This window comes from Narcine bancroftii, chromosome 9, assembly GCF_036971445.1.
Source record: "Narcine bancroftii isolate sNarBan1 chromosome 9, sNarBan1.hap1, whole genome shotgun sequence".
Lineage (NCBI taxonomy): Eukaryota > Metazoa > Chordata > Chondrichthyes > Torpediniformes > Narcinidae > Narcine > Narcine bancroftii.
Window position 1 is genome coordinate 81,049,414 of NC_091477.1, and position 15,255 is coordinate 81,064,668.

Below are 15,255 nucleotides of genomic sequence, written 5' to 3' on the forward strand. Positions count from 1 at the left end.
CCCACCTGTCTTGAAAGGTCCTGTTTTCTGTCTTTCGTTTGGCCATTTTTCGTAAGGGGTTTATTACATGTCACAGATGCTGATTGAAAGTAAACAGATGAGGTGGGGGCAATTAGCAGGCTGACACCAATGCATTTCCAAAGCATTCTGGGATTTGTAGTATTAGCTGTGCATGCGCTATACTGGCGTGACGGCCAGTGGGCCAGCTCTAATACATATTTGATATGATCTTGCGGGCCATATTTGGCCCGCGGGCCTGAGTTTGACATGTGTGCTATAAATGGTGAAGCAGGCCCAAGTGACCTACTCCAGATGGAATGTTCTTATTGCAACAATTTCATACCCTGTTACTTCAAAAGGGATTCCAATGCTGGCTTATGTTGACCAATTTTTTTATTGTGTGCATACTTAGTCTGTAACTAGATCAAGTTTATTTATCATCCCATTGTACGAATACAACCTGACAAAACTGCGTTCTCCACTCTTTGGTACAAAAACATACATTGCTCAGTGGTTAGAGCACTGGCCTTGTAAACCAGGGGTCATAAGTTTGTTTCTCACTGGGGCCTCATTTCTGTGAGGGGCACTTGACAAAGTTAAAGAATTTCATGTATGTTATGTTCTAAATGTAGTATTATATGACAATAATGAAACCTTTACCTTTACAAATGATACATATGCACAGCACGTATATACAAATATTACAATAAATAAATATTATTAGAGTCTTGGAGGTTTTGTATGAACAGTTCATCAGTTGTTCAGCAGTCTCGCTGCTCGGGGGAACAAACTGTTTCTCAGCCTCATGGATCTGGTTCTTATATTCCTGTATACTTTTCCCAACGGAAGTAGCTGGAAGATGCTGTGTGCGGGGTGATAGAAATCCTCATGAATTTTGCGAGCCCTCTTTAGTAAATCACATCTTTGGGGGTGGAGAGACCCCAGTGATCCTCTCTTCTGCCCTGTGGATTGACCACCAATCTGATGCTCTACAGCAGCCGTACTGTGATGCAACCAGCCAGGAAGCACTTGATAGAGCTTCTGTAACAGGTGGACATAATGGTGGCCTGTAGCATTGACCACCTCAGTCTTCTCAGGAAATGCAGTTGCTGCTGTGCTTTTCTGACAAGTGAGGAGATGTGTGTCCAGGATGGTCACTTCTTAAGTAGACTCTGAGGAACTACTTTCTATTCTCTCCACTAACAAGCTATTAATGTGTAGTGGAGGGTGGTCATTCCTGGTCCTCCTGAAGTACATAATTATCTCCTTCGCCTTGACCACATTGTGATTCAGGTTGTTATTCTCGCACTATTTCAGGAGATTTTCCTCTGTAGTTCAACTCTTTGTTATAGCTAATGAGGCCAACTACTGTCATGTCATATACAAACTTGCTGAATCTTTTGGAGCTGGATCTGGCATTGAAATTGTGGGTCAGTAGCATTGAACAAAAACTGACTGAGTACACAGCCAGAGATGTGCCAGTGTTCAGCATAATGATGCTCAACATTCTGCTGCTTGTAGTCAACTATGATCTTTCCATTAAGATGTCTAGACTCCAGTTACAGAGAGAAGGGTATTGAGTCCCATCAAGGACAGCTTCTTCACAAGCCTCTGTGGTATGATCATATTAAATGCTGAGCTGAAGTCAATGAACAGTAGCCTGCCATATAAGGCTTTGTTCTCCAGATGGGACAAGGCTACTCCATGTAGTTTGGGATTCCATCACTTCAACGGTCTAATGAGAGGGAGAAAACATTGGGCTAGATTTATTTTTGTGTGAGTGGAGGGATGGGTGATTTAGCTTGTAATTGAGGAAAAAAAAAGGCATTATAATAAATGAACAATTTCACAGAAATGTATCTATATTGGGTTTCATTACCATGCCTGTAAATATCTGTGATGGTGCAGAATGGTGGTTTTAGATAATTATTAGTAAACTCTTCAGTTTTTGAATTAAAAATAAAACTGAATCCATTTAATTAGAAAACGTAGATAAAATGCTGTAGTATGTTAATAAATAATGAAACTGCAGCATTCCATCCCTGACCAATCTTTGATGCTTCACCTTAATATTGCCCTCCTTCAAATGTAGAAACTTATTAGTTGCTTCAGCTTATTATGTTGACCATAAGAACAGTCCAGTATTTTTTTGTGTATGTTCACAGGCTTGCCAATCATACAGAGTTAGAAGATATCCTGACATAACAAGTTGAACTGATGAAGCATTTTTTTTACATGATTAAGGATTTTCAACGTCAGAGAATGCATAATATGTCTCTCCACAAATTTTAAAGACTCTTGCAATGCAATTGATACAATATCAATTCTTTTTTTCTGATTTGTTGTAATTGGTTAGATTAAAGAATTACTGGATACAATAAGACAGGAATTTGATGTAATAATCACCCTTATGAAATCTGACTGTACTAAGTTATAATGGGTGGCGTGGTTGGCGTAGCGGTTAGCGAAACGCCTTTTACAGCACCAGCGATCAGGACCTGACCTGGGTTCTAATCCTATGCTGTCTGTAAAGAGTTCACACGTTCTCCCCGTGTCTGCATGGGGTTAATTTGGTTTCCTCCTCCCCTTCAAAAAAGTATTGGGGTGTGGGTTAATTTGGGCAGTAAGGACTTGTTGGGTTGAATTGGCCTGTTACAGTGCTGTATGTCTAATTTAAATTAAATTTAAAAATATCTTTGAAAAGATATTGATCTTATTGAACATTTTAAGCAGGGTATTTTTAATAATGCTGGGTGTTTTATTGCAGGTGTTGCACATAGGGCTTTTGAAAATGATGTTGATGCCTTGCTGAATTTAAGAGAGTTCTTCAATTATATCCCACTGAATAACAAAGATGTAGCTCCAATAAGAGAATGTCAGGATCCATGGTGAGTAAAAGCATGCAAGTCCCTCTTTCTATGTGGCTCTCTAATGCAGAATCCCCCTTTTTGGTTTTGTTTGTAAAACTATGACTTTGATCATGCATAACTAAGGTACATAGTCACAGTCAAACTAGAGTGCACAGAAATGAGAGGAGAAAGATTTCAAGGAGACCTGAAGAGCAAGTTTTTCTTTACAGAGGATAATAGATGAATGGAACCAGCTGCCAGAGGAAGTGGTAAAAGCAGGTACAATGGCAGCATTTACAATATATTTGGACAGGTCTGTTGATAGGAAAGATTTAATTGGAGAAATACCATGGGAGATTTTCCACTATATTAATATTATTTACTAATTTTGAGATGACGCATGGAATGAGGCTGGAATGGGAGCAGCCCTCAGGTGGTTTATTATATTCAGGTTTTTGTCCAAGTATGATAGACCAAGTCGAGAAAATGAATTTCAGAAAATCTACTGAAAAAAAAAAGGTTGTTGTCATCAAAGGTGTCTGCATAAGTAGAGATTTCAATAGTGACTGGATCTTCTGGCATCACACTATAGTGCTCTATTGAAAGTAAGAAAAACAAGAAAAAGTAGGAAATACTTGTAAGTATAGTTGTTTCACCAGAATCTACTCAAGTAGCTTGAGGGCTGACTGAATTAATTCTATTATGTGGCTGATGATCTGCATGTCTGCTAGATAAACTTACTAAATATAGTCTCAATAGAAATATCATGGTTTCAATAGAATTACAACTTGTAAAATAAAGTATTTGCAAGATCATGGGAATCCCAGAAAATGGATGCAGGAGTAGGCATTTGAACCTGCGCCACCATTCAATATGATCAAGGGTATTCATGTGACCTCTACCATATTCTTGCTTTCTCTCCAGGGGCCTTGATTTCTTTAGCCACAAAGGCTACATCTAACTCCCTTTTGAACAAACCATGAACTGGCCTCAATAACCTTCTGTGGTAGGGAATTTCACACATTCACAGCAATGAAAGATGTTGCTCCTCATTTCAGTCCTCCTACACAATCTTCTCTAAATTTGCATGCAATTTGTGAGACCTTATCAAAAGCCATTTGAAAATCTAAATATACCCCATCAACTGGCTCACCGTTGTCCACTCAAAAAAAAAAGTCTTTAGATGGTTTGTCAAGCATAATTTCCCTTTCATCCCCTAACAGGCCTTCCAAATGAAGCCACACGTCACTTGTATATTCACAGGACTGATTTATTGCATCCAGTGCTCCCTTTGTGGCCTTCTCTATATTGGAGAGACTGGTCACAGGTTGGGAGATCGCTTTAGTGAGCACTTCCGCTCCCTCTACCACAACAAAGACCTCCCAGTAGCTAACCATCTCAATTCTGTGTTATACTCACATTCTCACATGTCTGTCGACGGCCTTATGTACTATCTCATTCTGACCATCTGCAGATTGGAGGAACACCTTATTTTCCATCTGAGCACTCTCCAGCATTAACATAAACTTTTCTGCTTTCTCCTAACCTGTTCGCCTTTTCTTTCCCTTACCCCTTTCAAGATGTTCCAGTTCTCCCCCCTCCATCCCTCCTCCCCTGATCATTGCTGTCCTCTCCCTTCTCCACCTATCATCTCTTATCTTTGCCACCCCCCCATCCTTTTGTTTAGATGCCTGCCAACATTCTTTCACTCCTTGATGAAGGGCTCAAGCCTGAAATGTTGGTTTTGTATTTTCCCTTTGCAACATAAAGGATACTGTTTGACCATCTGAGTTTCTCCAGCATTTTCTGTTTTTACTTTAACCATTGTGTGTATAGATTTTCACGATTTACTTATGATTTCCCTTTCGTAATGACTTAGACAAATCCTGTCAATCTTCAAATGTTCTAAAATTACATATTTAATAATTTTCCCCAAAAATAAGTCAAGGTAACTGGTCTATAATTTCCAGATTTTTCTCTTCCTCCTTTCTGGAAAAAAACATGTTTTCACGTTGACTATTCTTCAATCTAAATAACTGACCCAGGGTATAGAGGACATGAGAAAATTATCATGAGTGCATTCACTATCTCCACGACGCTGGGATGCAGAGTATCAAGTCCTAGGGATTTATTATCTTCCACACCACCAATTTAACCAACTCAATTTCATGTCTCATAACCATTTCTGCCAATTCCTTGGATCCCAAGCATTCCTGGAATGTTACGTGAATCTTTGGAAAGACAGAACCAAAGAAGCTATTCAATGGTTTGCCATTTCCTTGCCTCCCATTCTGATTCTGAAACCTGCATTTGCTTTTAGGTCTTTCTTTTTGCATACCTCTATAGAAGTCTCATTTTGTGTTCCCTGCAAGTATCCTCTTGTACTCTTATTTTCACCCTTCCAAGTTGATCTTTGTATTCCTCTACTGAATTCTAAACTTACCCCAGTCTAAAGATTTGCTGCTTTCCCTAGTCAATTTATATGACCTTTCTTTAGTTTTACCTTTATCCCTGATTTCCTTTGTTAGCCATGACTAATCTGCCTTCTCTGTTTTATTATTACAATAAACAAGGATGTACAACTTTTGAAATTCCTCCACATGATCTTTAATACCTGCCATTGACTAACATCAACCATTAGGGGTATTTGTCAATCTATCTTGCCCAATTCATGCCTCGTCATCATAGTTACCTTTCTTTAATTTCCAGACCTAAGCTCTGAATTAATGATGTGTCAATCTCCAACCTAATGAAAAATTTCACCATATTATGATCACTCTTCCCCCAAGGGACCTTTCACAGGATGGCCAACTAACTCTGCCTCATTGCACAACACTTAGTTGAGTATTGCCTGTTCTCTAGTTAATTCCTCAACATATTGGTGGAAGAAATCCTCCTCCACTGTGTTGCTACATATTTTGTCTTCCTAATCTTGCCTATTAAAGATGCCTCTGATAACTGCTGTGACTTTTATTGCATGCTTCTCTTATTGATTGCTTAATGCCATCCCCAATCTCACTTCTACTCTGGTGGTCTGTTAGTTTTCTGTCCTCTGGTGTTCCACAACTTGACTCCTACAGATTCTACATTATGTAAGCTTATGTCCTTCCTTACAGTTGCATTGACCTCTTTTTTTAAAATGAGCTGTGCTACACTGCTTCCTTTTCCTTTCAGTCCATCCTTCCTAAATGTTGAGTACCCTTGTGTATCAAGTTTCCCACCTTGGATCCTCATCTCTAATCCCATTCTGTTATAGCAGTTCACAGCTATATCTACTATTAGTTCACCACTAGATTGCAAATGCTACTTGCACTGAGACAAGAACCTTCAGGCATTTTTTTTTTAAAAGCACCCATTGACTTTTTGGAATTAAATGGCAAAGTGGCCCTTTTTAGTCTTTGCTTTGGATTTTTCAGCCCTGTTTTACATTTTTTATACTTTTGCAACTGTTTTCATTCTTATCCCTCCGTCTCCCTGTATGGGTTCCCATAACCCTGCCATGTTAGTTTAAGGCCTGCCCAAGCACTAATACCCTGCCCCACAACATTGATTGTGGCAGGTGAAGACTGTCTAGCTTTTACCTATCCCACCTCTCCTAAAACTGGATCCAATGATCCAGGAATCAGAATCCCTTGTACACCACTGTAGAAGCCATGTGCTCATTTTAACTATCCTGCTATTCCTCTTCTGACTGGCATGTGTAGAGATAGCAGTCACCAGATTACAACTGTTGTGGCACTACTTTTTAAATTTACCTCCTAACTTCCTGAATTCAGTTTGGAGGAGGACTTCATCCCATTTGTACCTATATATACCATGACAACTGCCCATTCACCCTCCCCATTTCAGAATTCCTGCGGCTGCTCCAAGACATCCTTGACTCTTGCACCGACCGAGGAGATAACCTCACATCCTGGAGTCGCGTTTACCGCCACAGATTTCCTATTAGCCCCCACTCACATTGTTGTCTGACTTCACCCTCCCTTATTGAAGTTTCATGTTTAAACAATAAAATTTAATCTTTACTTCAATGAGACACAAGCTTGTCTGTGAATTTATGCAAACTCTTGTGCAACTCTGCCCTCGTGTGGCTGAAAGGAAACTTTCTGCAGGAAGTAATGATTAGTTAAAAGCACGGCTGCCATCCAGTGGCCATTATTAAATTATGCACCCTTACCAAACGGCAAGAAATTTTGTACCAAACCATCATGCATTTTTTTTAAACTAAGATTTGTTTAATATTTATGTTTTATAGCTGCAGTAATATGAATAAATTTGTAAAATATAGTAGTGGTCATTTTTTTTATTCAGGATAATTTTGGACAAACTTGAAACCATGTTATAGTTTTGTGTTTCCAAATTATTGAGACTTTGTTTTTCAAGTGAAATACCAGTGTTAAATTATAGAACACAACACAAAATGCAAGAGTTTTAATATTTTTGGGCAGGGAGTTAATTATTCTAATGTTTATACTGCTGAAAATATGGAGTTACTGGTTTGTCCAACAAACCATCCGGTCAGGACCCTTTATTTTGAGTCTAAAATGGGAGCAAGATAATGAATGGGGAGAAAAGGGGGTTTTTCTTGACTGCTTTGGAAAGGCTCTGGATTGTTGAAGGTAAATTTTGGTTTCCATTGTTCAATGTAAAATTAGTGAAATTGTAGAATTTTGTCAGTTAAGGGCAGCAACCATATAAAGTTGAAGTGATCGAATAACATTGTTTGAAGTACCGATTTTTATAGGCATAGCTTATTGATGTTCGGAAAAAAGTTACTTCGAAAACTTGGAATGTGGCACAATTATTTGAATCTGCGGTGTAGTGTGAAGTTTAGGAGTGTCGCTGGTCATGACATGAAGGGGATTATGGTAAATAGGATTGGCAGTTGTGCACTTTAGGAATATCCTTAATAGAAAGATATTTTTGGGTGCAGATAAGATTTGCTGTTAAGGCAAGCAAGAAATAAAACAAAAAGCACTGGAAAAACTCAGCAGGCCAAGCAGCTGTTTCTGACCATTTCTCTTTCCACAGATGGTTGCTGAGAGTTTCTGGCATCTGTATTATTTCAGATTTCTGGCATCTGTATTATTTCAGATTTCTGGCATCTGTATTATTTCAGATTTCTGGCATCTGTATTATTTCAGATTTCCGGCATCTTCGGTATTTTGATTTGTACAGAAGTAGGAAGTTGAATGAACAATGAGAACATTTAGGAAAGATCTATTTATGGGTGAATGTACAATTTAATGTGAAGTTAAATACTTTTTAAAAGAACAAAGGAATAAATATTAGAAAGCAATCTCAGGTTTAGAGGCATAACTTTCTGAAATTGCAAATTTGGATAGATGCATGCAATTTTTTAAAATAAAATTACATTGATTAGAAAAATGACAGAGATTCACAAAACATCAATAGCCCAAGGTTTTAGTGTAAAAGTTAAGCTGTTTATCCATGACAATTGTTATACATGTGATTGAAGCATGAATTTTAAATGATTTTAAAAATTGTAATAAAGTAAATGTTTGCCCTTTTCTGTTCATAAAGTGACCGGTTGGTACCAAGTTTGGATACATTGGTTCCCCTTGAATCTACAAAGGCATATGACATGTTGGATATTATTCATGCGGTAAGGAGCTGTTTATGTCTGTGGCTAATTTCCTTCATAGTATAATAAGTTAGAAAGCCTAGCCTCTTTCCAGTCTCACATCAAAGTTGCTGAGGCTGAATCATGGTGGAGAGGATTTCATTATTTCATACCCTTCATGCAATCTTCACTCTCACAGATGTAGATTTAATGCCCCCGCCCCCCCCCCCCCCCAACCCCAGGACTTAAACAAAAACATAAATCGCTGTGGACAAAAAAATGTAAATTAATTGAACTTGTTGTCCATTGTGGGAAAACTTGAAACTTGAAAATACTTCTGTTGACAGAAAAGGTAGAACTCTTTACATAAGATTGAAAGTAAAGTTAGTATTTAGTGCAATGTATAGAGATATTGTATTACAAGTTCCAAGAGATTAAGATGAAAGTACACCCAAGTAAAGATGAGTGTTTGGAAAGTTAGCCTTAATTGTAATCTTGCAAGAACGACAGGTGATCTCATGGAAACAAAATTTCTCATAGCTTGGCAATCCCTCAGACCCCATTTCTTCTCATGTTTCAATAACCCATATCTTGTGATATAGTGTGAAAATAACAACCTGAGTCTCAATGTGGACAAGATGAAGGAGATGATTGTGGACTTAAGGAGGACCAGGATAACCACCCTCCATGACACATTAATAGCTCAGTAGTAGAGACAGTAAAGAGTAACAAGTTCCTTGGAATCCACTTTAGAAGTAACCTATCCTGAACACATAACATCTCCTCACTTGTCAGGAAGGCATAATAGCGACTGCACTTCCTGATAAGACGGAGGCGGGCAAGGCTACTGGCCATCATCCTGTCTTCTTTCTACAAAAGCTCTATTGAGAGTATCCTGGCCGGCAGGATCGCAGTGTGATACAGTTACTGTAGAGGTTTGGATTGGAGGTCACTGGGGTCTCCCACTTCCCCCCCCCCCCCCCCACCTCAATTGATGTTATCTACTAAGATCATTGTTTGAAGAGGGTTTGCCACCCCACACACAGAATCTTTCAGCTATACCCATCGGGGGGGAGGGGGGGGGAGACACAGGAGTATCAGAGCCACAACCACCAGGGTGAGAAACAGCTTCTTCCCCCACGGGCAGTGACACCGCTGAACGACTGAATAAACTACTCTTACAAACCCTTTGACACTACTATTTACTAAACAATATTTAATTCTATATGTATACACATACTGCTTATATATATTTGTCTGGATGTGTGTTTGCATGCTTTTGCACCGAGGACCACAGAATATTGGGTTGTACTTGTGCAATCAAATGATAACAAACTTCTGCTGGAGAGTCTGGAGTTGATGGGAAGTCACCTATTTAGAAGCGAGTTCTGCAGGAATTCCTTCAATAGGGGGATGAAGAATCATTGTAATTCTTTATCCTGCAAACTGTGATTGTAGTTGAATTATATTCAAGACAGATTTGTTTTGGATCTTTGCGAATATGGAGATGGGTTGTGAAAATGAATGGACTGATGCCAAGGTCTTAGTGAATAGTAAATGTATCTTAATGAGTTGTATGGTGTTTTGTTTTAAATGTTGGGTTTGTAATTCATTTGTCATTTGAGGGGCAAAGACAGTCCATATATAAAACAAAAATAGCATTTCCAAAAGTTTTTAAAAATAAATACATGTAGCAGTCTTAAAAATAATTAGTTACTAGATCAAAGGTCTAGTAAATGGGATCTGAATGGGATCTATCCAATCTTATTAAAGTAAGTAATATTGTAATTGAAGCTTTGTTCATTCTTCGGGTATGGAACTAGAGGATTACAAATATTAGACTCTCATTCCGAAAGAGCAGGTGAAATGTAAACTTAGCAATTGAAAGGCCTTTAGCTTAAAAATTTTATTGACCTTATTGTGGAACTGTAGCCAACTGCTACAAAGAAACACACACACTTGCAGTATGGGAGGTTAGGCTCTGAGATTTATTGAGGCTGGAAAAGCCCATTTTATACAGTTGGAGTTCCCGCCATTTGTTTGATTGGCTGACATCAGCCCCATGAATAACAATAACCGGCGGGAACATTCTTGCATGTGAATACTCTTCTTCCCCAGCCTGTTATTGATCTGTTAGCTGGGCAGCTTGGCAAGCACCATTTTAGGGCTGCTGGTCTTGTACTGGTCCAGCTTTCAACCGCACTGTTTTGCTATGTTAAGAGATGTGTTACAGTGTGTTATGCTGCTGTTTACTACCGCATGTGCTGCACGTTGTGCCAGCTCTATCTTCGCAGTAGCGGGCCGCCACAGAACATAATTAAAAATCAATAAAATTTTGTACATTTAGTTAGGAAAAAATGTATTTGGCTAACCTTGATGCAAGGATTAATTTAACTAATGAAACCAGTGTGCAAATGGACTTTTAATAGGCATTTCACTCAATACTGCAACAGTCTGGAATATAAAACAAACTCCCAAGTTAAGTGGAGGAACCAGATTCAAAAAGAATTTTCAGAAATGAATTCAAACACTTGCAAGACTATTTAGGGAGAGCTGAGAAAGACACTGATTCGACAACTTGTTTTAAAAGCCAGGCCAAACGCAAGTTCAAATGCTGTTTTTTTTGTGTATGCCATATAATTCTGGTGAGAAAGTGCTGTATATTCCACAGCGATGTATTCTGGGCTAACAGAACTAATTGCAGTAGGCCAGAGGGATCTGACTTTCTCTGCAGCTGCAACATAACTTCCTATTCTCTTGGAACAAAAGCCAACAGTTTCTTTTACATTAATTTTGTTTTTGTACTGGCTCCCTTGCTTTGTGCTTTGCATTCTTCTATCATAAATCTCTGCTTATCCACTATTTACCAGTTTAGAAAATATTTTATTTTCAATATTTGGAGCTGGTCACTATTTCACAGGCTAGATGATAAATTATTTATGTTAATTGTGCTGGGTGGTCATTGAACCATAGAAAATTACAGTGCAGAAACAGGCCTCTTTGGCCCTTATAGTCTGTGTTGAACCAGTTTTTTTTTATTCGTAGTCCCACTGACCTGCACCCACTTCATACCTCTCCCATCCATGTACCTGTCCAAATTCCTCTTCAGTTAAAATTGAGCCCACATTCATCACTTCAGATGGAAGCTTGTTCCACACCACCCCCCCCCCCCCCCACCTCTTTAACCATGTCCTGTGGTTTGTATCTCAGTGGAAAAAGCCTACCTACATTCCCTCATTCTTCTATGCTACAGGGTATAAAGTTGTAACCTGTTTATCCTTTCCCTGTACTCTTTCTATCTTATTGATATCTTATTGATATCTTTCTTGTAGTTAGGTGACCACAACTCCACACAATATTCCAAATTTGGTTTCACCAATGTCTTATGCAACTTTAACATAACATCCCAGCTACTATCCTCAATACTTTGATTTATGAAGGCCAATATGCCAAAAGCTCTCTTTTCAACCCTATCCACCTGTGATGCCTCTTTCAGGGAATTTATATATCTGTATTACCAGATCCCTTTGTTCTATTGCAATCCTCAGTATGCTACCATTTACCGTGTATGTCCTTACAAAATGCAACACCTCACACTTACCTGGATTAAATTCCATCTGCCATTTTTGCAGATGGACCAGATCCCTCTGCAAACTTTGAAAACCTTGTTCACTAACCTTCCATGTGGGACCTTGTGAAAGGCCTTACTTAAGTCCATGAAGAAAACATTTACAGCCTTCATCAACTTTCCTGGTAACCTCCTTAAAAAAAACTCTATAAAACTAGTTAAACACAGTCTACCATGTACAAAGCCATGTTGACTTATCCCTAATCTGTCCCTCTCTATCCAAATGATTATATATCTGATCTCTTAGAACATTTTCCAATAACTTACCTACTACTGACGTCTATTTCTGCCAGATCCACTGCAATTTCTACACTAGCCTCCCACAAAGCCTGAGGGAATATCTTCTCAAGCCCTGGGAATTTGTTTACCCTTATTTGCTTTAAGACAGCAAGTACTTCCTCCTCTTTAATCTGTATAGGTTCCATGACCTCACTGCTTGTTTTCCTTACTTCCCACGACTCTTTTCCCTTTTCCTGAATGAGCCATCTCTTTTGGCTCCTTACAAAGCCAACCACTCTGATCTTCAAGGGGACTAATTTTGTCCCTTACTATCCTTTTTGCTCTTAATATACCAGTGGAACCCCTTAGGATTTCCTTCACATTGTCTGCCAAAACCACCTCATATCTTCTTTTAACCTTCCTGATTTCTTTCTTGAAGGTTTTCTTGCATTTTTTTATACTCAAATACCTCATTTTCTCCATATTGCCTATACCTGTTATGGACCTCTCTCTTCCGAACTAGATCCCCAATTTCCCTCAAAAACCAGGGTTCCCTAAGCCTTCTAACCTTGCCTGACATGAACAAAGAAACTGTACTCTCAAAATTTCACCTTTGAAGATATTGTATGTGGAGAAAGCATGGTCTTCCTGCCTGTGTATATTGTGGGTGGTCAGTGTCTTTCCTAAATGAAACTTACTCGGAAGTCACATCATCTTTCAGTACGTTGTGTACTTCTTGTTTCATTCAAAGTTATGGTTTGCAAGTGGAATGTCAGTTAAGATTGGGTTCCAGCCTCTGGTCAGTGCACACCTTGCTGCTGGCTAATTCAAATCACCTAGCATCCCTATTGGCTAGAACCCTGTATTTAGCACCAGCACAGAGCACATTCTCTCTCTCTGCCTCGTGGTGATCGCCCCAGACACCGCTCCATACCAAGTCGCTACTGTTGGCAGTGGTTGGAAGGGTCATGTGTAAGGTATGCAGTCCACTGAAGCTGAGCCATAGTATTGCTATAGAGCAATACTTGCAGTAGAGCTACCTCCCAACGATCTTGGACCCTGGCACCATGGAGGTAGCATACCATCCAAGATATTCCTATCTCTTCCACAGAACATTTTACCTGTCCCCCTAACTATGGAATTCCCTATCACTACAGCTCACCTCTTTTCTTCCCTTCCCTTCTTAACCACAGGTTCAGACTCCATGCCAGAGACCTGATCTCCAGGCTTGTCCTTGGTAGGTGGTCTCTCCTTTCCCCCCCCCCCCCCCCCGCCCCAAACAGCATCCAAACAGATGCTCCTTTACTTACGATGGTTTGACTTGTTATTTTTTTTGAAGTGACAATGGTACAATACCAATACACATTCTAATGAAAATACTTGTAGGTACCCACTTGGTTCTGTAGTTTCACAATTTGCCGCATGGTGGTGTTGGTGTGACTGTTTCTATTGGTTTTCGTGCAACAACTGATGGATGCTTTGGCTGGCGCTATATTTTATGACTTAAAAATTGTTTTTTTTCAGTGTGGAATAAAATATATTCAATATTTAATTATTAAAGGCTTTGATTTAGATAAATATGCCCAGCTGTAGGCTATGGTAAGTGGTCCGAGCACATTTAAGGTAGGTTAGCTTAAGCTGAACAAAATTTGTTTCAGTTTTTAATAAACTACGAGATATTGAATACTTTATTATAAAATAGGCTTTGAGTTAGATGATTTTGCCCAACTGTAGGCTATGGTAAATGTTCTAAGCATGTTTAAGATGGGCTATGATGTTTGGTAGGTACAGTACTGTTTTCTTTTTTGACTTTCGATTTTTTTCCACTTAACCTCATCATAGGTTGAGGAGCATCTGTATATATTATTTAGGGCAGTGGTTCCCAACCTTTTTCTTTTCACCCACATACCACCTTAAGCAATCCCTTACTAATCACAGAGCACTTATGACATAGGTAATAAAAGTGGTATGTGAGTGGAAAGAAAAAGGTTGAGAACCACCGATTTAGGGGAACAGCCACAGAAGTGCCCTGCACTGCCTGCCTGGTCCCTTTCCCTCTCCTGACTTTCACCATTCTCCTGCCTCCTAGTCGTGATAGTGTTCCTGTAACTTCTGTCTATCACTCCCTCTGCCTCCTGAATGATCCAGAGTTCATCCAGCTTCAGTTCCTTAACTTGGCTTGTTGGGAGCTGCAGCTGGATGCACTTCTCGCAGATGAAGTTGTCAGGGATACTGCTGACTTCCCTGACAATGCACATTTTGCAAGAGAGCATTCCTCTACCTTGATTGCCATCCCCACTATCTTTGACAAGATGAACAAAATATGTATCTAAACAAACCTGCTCTTAACTGTGCTTACCTGCTGAATCCTTTTTGTTCCTCGAATAGGGTGGCCCTTTCTGACTTCAATTCCAACTATTCCTTGTCTCTTTCCTGTTCTTTCCGAAGCCTGTTGAGCCAAAGCCTTACCACTCTGACTCGGCCCACTCCAACAGTAATGACTCCTTTGATGACTTAGAATCCTCGAAGAAAACTGGACATTAATTTAAATTGGAGTTTAACCAGACCATAGTAAACCAATTTCCTGGCAATCGCTTGCATAAATACACTCTAGCATGTTTAATGTAATACCAATGAAGACTATACTGTTCAGTACACAGCCTTATTTAGGTTTGGTCATAGTTTGAATTGATTTTAACATGCACCACAGTTCAACAAGCTCCTTTTTGAAATTGTGTTTTAGATAGTGGATGAAAGGGATTTTTTTGAGCTCATGCCTAATTATGCAAAGAATATTGTTATTGGATTTGCCAGAATGAATGGATGTACAGTGGGAATTGTGGGCAATCAACCTAAAGTGGCTTCAGGTGAGTACCAGGTTTATGATGCATTGTTTAATGGCATTTTCTCCTTCCTCTTGTCCACAAACCCAAATACTCCTTGTTGTTAAACTGTGATTCATGCACTTTTTAAAA

The 15,255-nt window shown here is 39.2% G+C and overlaps 1 protein-coding gene across 7 annotated transcripts in view; it reads left to right on the forward strand.

The window, feature by feature from the left end:
• pccb (propionyl-CoA carboxylase subunit beta) overlaps positions 1-15,255 on the forward strand; it is a 72,706-nt gene that overhangs the window by 42,129 nt on the left and 15,322 nt on the right. For all 7 annotated transcript variants that reach the window (XM_069896603.1, XM_069896602.1, XM_069896606.1 and 4 more), the window contains 3 exons: positions 2,768-2,888; positions 8,394-8,475; positions 15,024-15,147. In XM_069896603.1, the coding sequence (XP_069752704.1) occupies positions 2,768-2,888; positions 8,394-8,475; positions 15,024-15,147 (327 nt within the window). The remainder of the gene's footprint in view (positions 1-2,767; positions 2,889-8,393; positions 8,476-15,023; positions 15,148-15,255) is intronic.